The following is a 13126-nucleotide window of genomic DNA, read 5'->3' on the forward strand; positions in this document are numbered from 1 at the left end:
AGAACATATTTACAAGATTTGGCACTCCACGAGCTATTATTAGTGATGAAGGGACTCACTTTTGCAACAAGTTGTTTGAGAATCTTCTGTCTAAATATGGTGTGAAGCACAAGATAGCACTTACTTACCATCCTCAAACTAATGGTCAAGCTGAAATTTCAAATAGAGATATCAAGAACATCCTTGAGAAGACGGTTAAAATCAATAGAAAGGATTGGGCGAAGAAGCTTGATGATGCTTTGTGGGCATACCGTACAGCCTTTAAAACACCTATCGGGATGTCTCCATACCGATTAGTGTTTGGAAAGGCATGTCATCTTCCTGTAGAGTTGGAGCATAGAGCTTATTGAGCTGTAAAAAAGTTTAATTTTGATTTGAAGGTAGCAGGTGAAAAGCGACTTCTTCAATTGAATGAGATGTAAGAGTTCCGGAATGATGCATATGAAAATGCAAAGATCTATAAAGAAAAGACGAAGAAGTGGCATGACAAACAGATTCTTAGGCGAGAGTTTGCTCCAGGACAACAAGTTTTACTCTTCAATTCACGACTCAAACTCTTCCCAGGAAAGTTAAAATCAAGATGGATTGGTCCTTATACAATTCATGAAGTTTTCTCTTTTGGAGTAGTAGATTTGAAGGACAAGACTGGGAATATTTTCAGAGTTAATGGTCAGAGATTGAAGCACTACTATGGAGAGCAAATGGAGAAGAACTTTGCATTTATTCCTCTTGGAGATCCTAATTGATGATCATTGAAAAGTCTGGCTGTAGACTTTAAAACAAGCGCTTATGGGAGGCAACCCATAGATCTTTCTTTCTTTCTTTCATTTATTTTCCTATCTTTATTTATTTAGTTTTAATAAATTGGTTTTTGATGCAGGGTTATTTAGCATGAATAAAGAGCTGGAAAATTTTAAAACCTCGGAAGGTTCACCATGAAACCAGGGAAATTCCTTTATTTCTTCAATCCTTTTTACTTTTGCATTACAATGAGGACATTGTTTAGTTTAAGTTTGGGGGTGTAAACTCCTATAATCATTTGATCCTCTTGTTTTCTAAATCTTGGGTTGTTGATGGGATGTTTGATTCTCTTACCAAGCGTGCATTGGAGTAAGATTGAATTCTCTATGACTCTGAAATTTGTGATTGAAGATGGTTTTGAGAAAAATTTTCAAAAATTTCTTTTATGTCAAGTGAAGTTTTGTGGATACTTTGGTTTAAATCTTTGACCTTGAACACAATTGAGCACATAGTCGTTTTTCTCTTATTCCATTTTGCTTATGAAGAGAAAAAGTTGAATTAATTGAAAGAGGGAGGTTCGATTTTGCTTTGCTCTAGAATCCGTTGATGGGTCCTTGAGGCGAAATCCTAGTTGAGACCAAATATTAGAGAAATGATCTAGGCATTTCTTTGGCATAACCAAAAAGCTTTCCTAACCGTCCTAAATGTCATGCCATCATTACATGGTTTGTTTCCATAGTCAACCCCCTTGAGCCTTCATGAGCCTTTATTTATTCTTTGAACTACATAAACCATGCCAGCTCTAAGCCTGAAAAACAATGAATCTACCTTTGATAGTTTGAGAAAATACTTTGGTGGAGAGTTACATTTAAAAGAGAAAAATTGGTTTCATGATGAACCGTATTATCTTTGCTTTGATTGAAAAAAAAAAAAAAAGAAGAAGAAGAAGAAAAAGAAGAAGAAAGGAAGTGATTGACGAAAAAAAAAAAGTAGTAGAAGAAGAAGAAAAGAGAAAGAAAAAGAAAAAGAAGTCGCTAAGCGGAGTGTGAATTACCTCAGATTTTGTTAAGAGAAGTGTTGGTATTACATCATTGATTACAGCAATAATAATGCCACAAGTATTAGCATATTGTCAAGAAAGAGCTATAATTTGAATCATGTGAGTTTCTCTTTTAATGTTCTTTTCACTAAGTATTTTCCCAGTTTGATTTAATTTTCCATATCCAGTTCTTTCTTAACCCTCGCCCTTTGGCCTATCATTACAACCTTATTAAAGACCTTTTGATCTCTGATTTTGGTGTTGACTACATTAGTGGAGATGATTTCTGAAAATTGGACTTATGGAGTTAAGTTTTAAGAGAATTCTTTTGATTTTGGTTGTTCTACTTTTATCTGAGTTTGCAAGTAGTTTGAGGTTAAATTGACTATATCACACACACACTCAAGGTCTTAGCTTTAGGTTGAAGTAAACGCCTAACTCTTGCTTGACAAATTGCAAAATTTTTGATTGATTTTCCTGCCATCTTTGATGTTAAAAGAGTAAGATACTAGAGATGAAATCTAAATTCATAAAAGCTTGGTGAGTGATGATACTTCTCTTTCGGGTTGAATCGATATTGCCTAAACTATCATTTGCTTTTCTTTTTTGTTTGAGGACAAACAAAGTTGTAAGTTTGGGGGTAATTGATGACTTGCAAAATTTCATATTGCAGATTTTACAAGTTTGCTCGAGCGGAGGCTTTTGGCCGCTCGAGCGAATTCAGGCAGATTCAAACGCTCGACTGCCGCTCGAGCGGATTGCTGAAAAACAAAGATCGCTCGAGCGGAGACATTGGCCGCTCGAGCGAAATCAGGCAGAGTCGAACGCTCGACGTGCGCTCGACAGGATGTTCGAGCGAAATCAGACAAAGTCAAACGCTCGATGTGCGCTCGACACCCCACTCGAGCGAACATCGTACTTTGACAGATTTTAGGTTTTCCGCCGTGAGACCATATAAAAGCAATTTTTCACTCTAGGGCCGCGAGTTTTGACTGGAGAACACTTCTTGGGAGAGAAAAACATAGCTAGAGGGATTCAAATCATCTATTTTTGAAGAGGGAATTCCAATTATTGCACGTACGTTGGAATCATACACGAGCACGGACGAGAGAAAAGCGTTAAATCGTTCCCTTGAGCTTTTGACGACGAGTTGAGGCTACAAGGAGGATTTTTCAGTGTTTATTTTCTTCCCATCTTCTCAGAACAATTATGATGAATTCGTTTATGTTGAATTCCATTTCTAGCATGAGCTAAATTTTCTTCATTCTAGGAAAACGATGTAACTTATTTCCGAACTATGCTTGATTGTCTATGCTAATTTAATGCAATTATCTCTTTGTTTATCTAATTTATTCTGAATTTATTGCTTCTAATTAACTGGCCATTGATTAGATGATAAGTAATCTTGTGATTTGCTATCGAAAGAGAGAATCATAGGATAGATCTTGGATATTTCAGCATAGGTAAGTATAGAGATCGAAAGACTTGTATGAACCTATGTAGTAATTAAATCATTGGTCTTATTGCGTTCTTGATTATTGAATTTGCATATTCTCGTGTGAATTGATAACCAAGAGTCAATTCCAATTGACTATCGAAAGAGGCTTTTGGATGAATTAGAGATTTGCTAATAGACAAAAGAGATTTAAATTAAATTAGCTGGATGAGAAAAGCATAGTGAAGAAGTAGGTGAAATCGATTTCCTAGAAGTTTTCTTGCCATTGATTTGATCTTCGAACGTCAGTGTTATTTCCTTTGCACATTTTTCTTTGAGTTGATCTAGTTTAAATTGCAACTACAAAAAAATCTTAGTGATTCCTCTAGATAAAATCAAGTTTAGTATAATTTTGGTATTTGGCAAACGTAAAGTACTAATCCCTGAGTACGATACTCTTCTTATTACTTTAATATAAAATTACGATACTGTGCACTTGCAGTTTTACACCTGTCAATAGGTGAACTAGAAGTTCATATGATAATTAATTCGTGGAAATAATAAGATAAAAATATCTCATATTCTAACTGTTAAAATCCCAGCGATGATTAAGTTCTCGTAGAACAATTAAGAAATTTAACAGTCTAATGAACATAAGAAATGTCTAAAAGCGTGGGAAACTTATTGATACAAAAAATAAAGCATCCCGGAAGAGAAAAGTATAAAGAAAAGAAATTGGTGCTCCTGAAGATGCCATACCTACAAAACAAACAATAAAATACATCCAAACTTTCTATACAAAATTCTCTCATAATAAAAGCTCCTGAAGAGTAACTCCTGAAGAGGTTTTCATGAAATGTCTTCCCTTGAAGAGGGACATGTATTTGCAAATTACGATATCTCGATACATTTCATAAGTATTGGAGAAATTCTTTATAGAAATAAAGCCGTTGTCGACAACATATTTTCATATAAGATGGCACTTGACATTACCAGAGGTAATAAAGAAAGTGAGCCAAGAACCGTCGAAAAATACCGACGTAAAAATATTAGCCAAATTAGAAAGAAATAATTTCTGCAGAATTGATATCACTAGTAAAATGTGATCATATGAACTTGTAGTCCAAACACCTAAAAGGTGATGCTTGTTGAATGCCAATGGATATTTGTATAAAGGAAATGAAAATATGATAAATAAATCACGAGTCGATTTATCCCAGAAATAAAATATGCTTTTGAAGTTGATGAAATTATATTGAGGTTTTTATTAGCTTGATAGTTATCGAGAGTTTGGATATGTATGATTAACTGCATATTTATATGGATCACTAGATATAAAATGCATGAAACATATAGTCCTGAAGTACTTATTCTATCAAATTTCAAAAATCTTTATATGATCTAAAACAATCCAAATGCATGTGGAACAAGCTATTTTTCATATATTTTTAGTATCTAGATTAGCTTTTATTGCAGTTTATATAAATGATTTAAATGTTATTGAGGCTCCAGAAGAGCTAATGAAAACTACACATATTTGAAATATAAATCAAAAACCATTTTGGCTTCGAGGGGGAGATAAATGAAATTATTAGTTTTGAAATACCATCTCTTAAATGCAATTAGTATTTCAGATTCATATTACAGTTTTGTAAGAAATGTGCATTATTAAAAGAGAAATAAAATGAAACACACAGGACATCTACCAGAAGATAGAAACACAACGTGAATATTTGTGAAATATTATTTTATTATTTCGAAACAAAATTACAGAAATTTAAGGCTATTCGCCTCATTCTTTAAACGATCTTGCTCTTCATAAATTTGCATGGCATCCTTATCTAAAGGAGTAGGCAATCAGAAAGAAGAGTCAAGTAAGGATTTTAAATTCCTATTATCTTGCTTTATTGCTCCTAACTTTATGTTGGACTCCAGAAGAAGTCGCTGAAGAATAGAAATTTTCTTATTGAATTTGTCAACCTCACAAGTTTTGGATTGTAATCGCTGAGAAAATGTAGCAATGGTTGATGAGTATCGGGTACCGAGACTCACAAGCTCGTAGATAGCATCATCATCTGACTTATTAGTCAGATAATTTTTATATTGCATTATAGCACCTATGGTAGAAGGAGAAATAATTGGTGAAAGAGGTGTAGAATACCTCATATATTGGTCACAAGAAGATTGCTGGGTCATTGCAGAGTAAGAATGCAAAAAAAGATTACAGAGTAAGAATGCAGACTAATTACAGAAAGTGAAGAAGATAGGATGCGAATATAGATAAGCTGAATATTTCTTTATAGAGAAAATTATGAAAGCAAGACAAATTATATATATTGATAGAGGATACGCTAAACACATATATCCTACAGTTATTTTATAGGCCGTAAAATTAAAAGCAGCTTGCCCCTACTCTTTTAGAAGTTGGACTTTTTCAGATATCTATGGTAAGATTAAATGTAACTTATTCTTATTCTCTAAGCCTTTGAACTTCTTCAAATATCCTTTGCTACTAATCCTATATTTGAGCTCATTCTCTTTCCAGATCCTTTATACGTGCCTAAAAATCACAGGCATACTATTTTAGCACCTTATTCTCCTCCTTCAGTTTCCTATTCTTACGACTCTTCAAGAGAGTTTCTAACGCAATTAAGATATTTGATTGTTGAGTTGGTTGACCTCATTCACTTAAGCTAATAACCTCCAAGATATGGTTGTAACAGAGGTAGAATATTGAGCATTAAGAAATCTTTATTCTGAAACGACATCAGAATAACTTCTTCCAGAAAAAGAATCTCTGCTCCTATCATAAGCGCAACATCCTCAGATGAGTAAAAGGAAGGATAAAGCATCTCTATTGTTTCACAGCGTCTCTAGTGAAGCATCTCTCTATAAGAGACAAGAGATGTAACATCATAGCCCTGCGACGCCTAACAGCTCCAAAAGAGCTGTAAAATCCAGCGGTGCTTGTCTGGTCTAAAAAGGTAGCCATCGTTTTTGTTGAATATGGAAGTTGGCAGCTTAACTTTGATAAGTTCTCCACTAAATATGTTATTCACAAGAACTCCAGAAGAGCACAACTCCATAAGAATAGTGAATTTAATGTTAAAACGATATTGAATCAATATGGTAAATTTGTTTAACAAAACATTATCAATTGCATTATTTAAAGAATTGGTACACAATATTGAGATGCATCAACGCAAAGACCTTTCACTATAAAGTCTTCAAGCACTTTTATATGGACAAAACTCATCCCCTGAGTATTCCAATGATTGTTCGATCACTTGATGTGCAGAAAGATCCATTTCATCCTTGTGAAGACGATGAAGAAATTCTTGATTCTTAAATACCTTATCTCAGTGCAATTGGAGCCCTAATGTATCTTGCAAATTGCAGTCGGCTTGATATTGTATTTTCAGTTAATTTACTTGTAATATATAGTTCTGCACTAACTCGAAGACATGAATCAAGTCCACAATTAGTTGAATATGCAGATGCAGGTTATCTTTCAGATCCACACAAAGATAGATCTCAAACTAGATATGTATTTACTTATGAAAATTCTGCTATATCATGGAGATCTGTCAAGCAAACACTATCTACTACATCTTCAAATTACTTAGAGATCATTGCAATTCATGAGAAAAATGTGAAATTAATGTCAAGCAGATACGATCAAGTAATAATCTGGCAGATTTATTCACTAAAGCATTACCAACTATAAAATTTAAGAAGATTGTCCAGAATATTGGAATGCGAATACTTCAAAACCCATCATAATGCACTTTTCAGGGGGAGTAAATATTTTGAAAAATAGTGCTGATTGTACTCTTTTTCCTTCGCTAAGGTTTTTTCCCCTTGAGTTTTCTTTTACAAGGTTTTAATAAGGCAATCTTAAAGCACTTGGCGGTACACATGAATGTTATACTTTTTTCCTTCGCCATTGGTTTTTTCCCACTGGATTTTTCCTTGATAAGATTTTAACGAGACATATTCTTTATGTATGGTCATCCAAATGGGAAGTGTTATGAATCGATTTGTATGACCATTTTTAGCCATCAATTAAGACCATATTTAGTTATCAATTAAAACCATCTTTAGCCGTCAATTATGACCGCTCTTAGCCGTCAAATATGATCATCCTTAAAACTTATTCAATTATGACTGCCCCTAGCCATCAATTATAACTTAAACTATACATAAACCGCCTTTGTACTCCTATATATATGTATTATTCACTTGTATAAGTTGAAGGTTTTCATTATTGAATAACAACTCTTTCTCTTGCGATATCATTTCTCTTTTAGTTTCATAACATCTTTCTCTTGTAATATCATTTCTCTTTTAGTTTCATAATGTCTTTTTCTTATAATATCATTTCTCTTTTAGTTTCATAACAGGAAGGCATATATCATGTATTATGTCATGCTAAATTTAATAAATAAAATCTGCTTAGAAAATAGCGAGTTACTGTTTATTGAACAGATTTTTATATCATTTGAGATGAAATTATATATTATCTATTTTTCTTTACAATTTCTGAATTAAACTACGGATTAGAATAAAAACAACTCCGTAGGACCGAGTATGGGAGATGATATCTATGATGGGTACGTACTTAAAGTTAAGGTAATAATAGAATCTCTGTAGTAAAAAAAAAAAGGCAGTACTGTGTGTAGTAAGGGATTGGTACATACACTATATATATATATGCGCACCTGCATGGAGTTTGCAGGTTGATAATTTTGATGTTAAGCAATAAATTTGGTAGTTATTGGTTGATGGCATATTGATGTTGTATACACTCACTTGCAGGAGAATGATGTTTCAAACTTTAAAGTGGGTCCATGAATTGAGTGATTGTGAAGTTTCTGGGCATAACGGCCAGCTGTTAGAGCCCATTTGGGATTTGCATGGGCCAGATCCTCTTACCACAAGCCCGCGTTGGTTGTTAAATTTTTGTATATATAATTGAGAAAAAGGAGGATTGGTCCCTACCAAAAGATGAAAAAATCATCTTTATATTATATTATACATACCTACATATATATATATATATGGAATATACAGATGATCTACTTTGAATTCAAATGTCTAAATATATATAACCAAACAAGCAAATTTCAATCTAACACGTCCATCTTTTATTTCTGCAAGGAGCTAGACCGTAAATGCTAGTGTAATATATCTGACATAACTTTGACATAGGTACGTAGTACGCCAAAGGTTGTTGTTACTTACATAGAGAAATGGGATGAATCAGCAATGCTAACACACGATCCTTAGTTTCATGGTTTCCAATACCATGCCCATCTCCATGCTCGTACATGCATTGGGCCATCCTTGCAAGGTTCATTGCAATCTCAACAAATGGTTCTGAGAAGGGAGAATTGGCAGCGCGTTCTTCATTAAACTTCTTCCAAGTTGTACTAATCAAAGATCTTATGTACTCACGAGCAACTTCTTCACTAGCACCGGTATCATTCATATAACATTGGATCGATTTAAGAACATCACCTCTCTCTAACTCATCCTGAATTAAAAATAAATAAATAAATAATAAAAAAAAACAAATATATATATAGATATGTGTGTTAGCCTATGTGTTCATGTGAAGTAGTCCAAAAAACCTTGATAAAATTCTTAAGGATAGCATGGTTTGTATACCATAGATGTTCCGAGATCATCTGCAAGTCGTAAAATCATTGATGACCAACGAACTATATTCGAATACTCTTCCCAACAACCCAAGGCTTCCTTTGTTATTGGATTTGTGACTGAAAAATAAGCATGAACCAATATAACTGGTGCTGATATTGAAACCCATGCATTTTCAATATATTCTTGAAAGCTTGGTGTATATCCGCTGTAGTACCATCTTGCCTCCAACATATAAGATTTGCATAAATCTACCCACTGAAATATATTTAGTGGAGCAATGAGATAGGGGAAGTATGATACTTGGAAAAAGAAATGTTGGGGAAGAATGATGATAGAATTTGGAAGTCAAGGTCTTACTGCTTTTTTAAGATATCGAACATTGTTCAATCCTTTCTGCTTGAGTGTGTCGAAAGCCAATTCATTGATAGAATTGTGGAGAGAAAGGAAACACATTTGCATGTAATAAGGAAGTTGTTCCATTGCATTTGTATCCCATCTGAAACCACAAAGATTACATTTAAGTCATTATGTCAATGGTAAGACATCCCCTCCCCTCCCCCCCGCCCCACAACACCCAACAAACACACACACCCACCAAAACAAACAAAAAAAACACACACACACACACCAAAACAAACAAAAAAAACATACACACACCCACACACACACACACACACAATGTTTTCATTAACACAAACCTTTCAACAGCATCTGTGAAGAGCTCAAGTTCCTCCAAAGTGCCATATACATCATATACATCATCTATTGTTGTGATTAGTGAATTGACTTTTGTTAGCATTCTCCTATTATATCCAAACTCAGGCTGAAATGATACTCCCACTGTCCATAGGAAATTTTCCATCAACCTATCCCTCGCAAAGCTCAAATTTTCTCCAAGACCAGTGCTTCTCCACCAACTTTATATTACTCAAAAAAAAAAAAAAAAAATCAATTTTAGAATAAAAGTGATGCATGTCATTTCCTTTCTAATCGTGTCAAGTAAATCAGCTCAATAAGGCTAAGATCCAAGTTATAAAATAGGGATACTCATGTTTTTTACGTTGACATTTGTTTTAGATCTTCTTGGTGGACTGCTTGTACCATGTTGAAGTCTAATTCAGCTAGCTCAAGCAAAATAGGGTTCATATCTTCCCTACTCCTATATAGATCAATGAACCACCTAGCTTCCAATCTTATCATCCTCCAATGTAGTGGAAGCTCGAGGGCATGGCTCACCATAGCATAGAGGTTGTTTTGATCTTTGTTTAGTTCGACAAACTCTTCGAGTGTTTTAGTTGCAAAGTCTCTTGCTTCGTCCAAGATACTTTCACCTTCTATCAAAAGAAATGAGGCTTCATACAAGCATAGAATTCCTTTGATATCATCACAAAGACTTGGCTCGAAACATCCAAACTCATTCTTGAAGCAATTGAAAATCTCTGATATAAACAAAGATTAATTACGATCAAGCCATTACTTGGCGAGTAAATGTGTTTCAATTATTCCAAAGCATTTTCTAGTTGTAATATTTTGCTTACCTTGTGGCATGTTATATCCGTGTTGTCTTAGTAGTCTAAATTGAAGAGCGGAGGAGTATAAACTCTCTTTCTTGCACATGATATCAGCACCTTGATAACTAGTAATATTAGTGTATATACTTTCCAAGATCACTCTAATATCACTCCGAAAGTGATAAGATAATCCAAGCCTTTGCAGGTTATCAATCAGCTCAAGTTGTAGTAAAGGATCAACTACCTTGCGAAGCATTATCCTCACCTCTTCCTTCAACATCTCAATTTGTCCGGTACATGATTCTTCCTGCAGGAAACTCAAATTCGTTGTAATTAGACAAGAACTAATCAGTCAAACAATAGCTAATTACAAACACTGCAAAGACATATAAATTAACAATAAAACCGATGACAAATTAATGTACCGCATATTCGCTTCTCAAGGATTGGATGTAATCATATTGCCAAATGGGAGGTTCGTAATTCGCAGATCGTCGAACAACACCATTAGAATTGCTTGAGATTTCATTAGTGACCTTGCTTTTAAAAGCACTAGGGACAGTACTAGTACTGCCTCTAGCTGATCTGGATGTTACAAACTGCCGGGAGATGGGAGTTTTAGATGGCAGCAGTACTCTTGTGAAATTGGTAGAAGGGAGTGAAGCAAGAAGGTGAAGATCCATTGAAAAAAGGCTGGCTTAATCTTACAAGGGTACTCTAGATTTGTGCCTTTATAGATATGCCTCCCGATCGAGGCTGTCATGCATCACATAAACGTGTAAGTTTAATAATTACAGCTCGTTCGACCACATCAACTTAATGGTTGATTTCTTATGCATTATTCCCGTTAAAATTAATGGATTAGTCACGTGAGCTAGATGAACTAATTTTCCGCCTCTTTATCTGATAAAGTAAGCGTGGTGGAGAAAGATCAATATATTTTAAAGTTAAAAAGATAGATGTCTATTAATATAATGCAGTGGGTTTGTCTCTATATATGCAACAAAAAAGAAACAGAATATATAGAAGACTATACGTGCACGTGAATATCGTTTCCAAGCCACTTAATCGATCAGTGTATATCTGTATTCAGCAATCAGCATTATTCACTGACTGGGAAAAGTTTATAATTAGATGACAATATTGCAGGCACGCATCTATAGGCCGGCTAGGTCGGTAGCTCGCTGCTTGCGGCATGATACATGATGTGTTAATTATAAGGTGTAGTTTTGATAGTGTGATGAGGTTAAATGATTTTAGATTATAAAAGTTGAAAGTTAAATAAAATATTTTTATTTTTTATTATTATTATTTTAAATTTTGAAAATATTGAATTGTTTATTATATTTTATGTGAAATTTTAAAAAAATTATAATGATGAAATGAGATAAAACTGTTTCTATATCCAAATTAAGCATTAGGATTTGTTTGGGATTGCAGTAGGACTCTTAAAAGGTGATTAACTAGTCTTAAAAATTCTTTAATGGAAAAATTAAGTTTTTTTTCTGTTACATGATATTAAAGTACTTTTAATCTCAAATAAGCTAAAAAGTACGTCAAACATACTTTTCCGAATAATGCGAAATATAATTTGAATTTTAAAAATACTGTCAATAGACGAAAATGCCCATACAACTTTAAGATAATTTTAACTTTTAAACTTTTAATCACGATCTTTAAAAATTCAAATAATCGTAATTTTTAGATCAGAAATCACTTTTTTAATTTATTTCCAAACAAACGTAACATGTTTGAAAGTGTTTTAAATACATAATTAACAAATAATAAATAACTTTTTAATAATAGAACTTATTAATTACGTTATAAGATCTAAGTCCTAAAACTATAAGATATATTTCCTACGGCATCCTAAACATGCACTTATTAAGTTTAATATAATGAAAAATCATCGTACAATATTAAGATATATATGATTAGTATTCAGTATCTTTGCCTACCTTATTTATTATTTGCACGTTGAATTTTGAGATCAAATGCTTATTTTACAAATAATTCACAAATTGACATAATTATCAAATATAATTCCTCGATCTATAAAAACCCTTTTAATGTAAAATAGATTTAACGAGGTGATATATCAGATTATGTTAATTTATAAATTTATTCTGTAAAATCTCTTCATGAATCTAGCACTATATTTAATTTTTTTTGTAAATATATGACAGCTTGTATTGTAGGATAGTGATAAGAAATTATATTATAAACTTCGTTTAATTAAGTGGCCGGAGAGATCAGATCATCAAAAACTCTTTTATAGTATATAATATGCCAGAATATTTGTAATTAATATAGACTCCTAATTCATTTCTTCTACCGGACCCCTCAATAACCTTTATATATATATATATATATATATATATATGAGAGAGATCAGAAGACTCTCCAATTTATATATGCTAATGCTTTTAGAAGTATATATTGAAACACAAAAAAAAAAATAGAGATGACAACTCGTGGGACAATCATGTCATAATTAACCTAATTGACGTAACTATGATTACAAACTATTGATCACGACCGATCGGTACCATTTATAATAAACTTAAGATAAACCCTTAAAAACAACATGGTGGCAGTCACGTGTACATGTGTCATATATATATATATATACTAGGTGGGAGTAACGTGCAAAGCACGTTTGTCTAATTTTATGAAATGATTATTTATAAAAAATAATATATATTTTATAAAAATTATTGATGTCACTTAATAATT

At 33.1% G+C, this 13126-nt stretch overlaps 1 protein-coding gene across 1 annotated transcript; it reads right to left on the reverse strand.

The window, feature by feature from the left end:
* Positions 1-8339: 8339 nt before the first annotated feature.
* On the reverse strand, positions 8340-11076 carry LOC122311630 (myrcene synthase, chloroplastic-like). Its single transcript, XM_043126249.1, has 7 exons — positions 10816-11076; positions 10418-10697; positions 9940-10318; positions 9578-9796; positions 9237-9375; positions 8886-9134; positions 8340-8751 (listed from the first exon to the last, which is right to left on the reverse strand). The coding sequence occupies exons 1-7, from the start codon at positions 11071-11073 to the stop codon at positions 8452-8454; spliced, it is 1824 nt and encodes a 607-aa protein (XP_042982183.1). The 5' UTR covers positions 11074-11076; the 3' UTR covers positions 8340-8451.
* Between the last annotated feature and the right edge of the window lie 2050 nt (positions 11077-13126).

This window comes from Carya illinoinensis, chromosome 5 (assembly GCF_018687715.1).
Source record: "Carya illinoinensis cultivar Pawnee chromosome 5, C.illinoinensisPawnee_v1, whole genome shotgun sequence".
Classification (NCBI taxonomy): domain Eukaryota; kingdom Viridiplantae; phylum Streptophyta; class Magnoliopsida; order Fagales; family Juglandaceae; genus Carya; species Carya illinoinensis.

Bases quoted from the DNA above. Each gene is read 5' to 3' on its own strand.
- LOC122311630 (XM_043126249.1), bottom strand. From the start codon at position 11,073: ATGGATCTTCACCTTCTTGCTTCACTCCCTTCTACCAATTTCACAAGA. The intron at 10,319-10,417 runs GTAAGCAAAATA...TGTTTATATCAG, and splicing joins CGGATATAACATGCCACAAG to AGATTTTCAATTGCTTCAAG. The intron at 9,135-9,236 runs GTAAGACCTTGA...AATATATTTCAG, and splicing joins TTCGATATCTTAAAAAAGCA to TGGGTAGATTTATGCAAATC.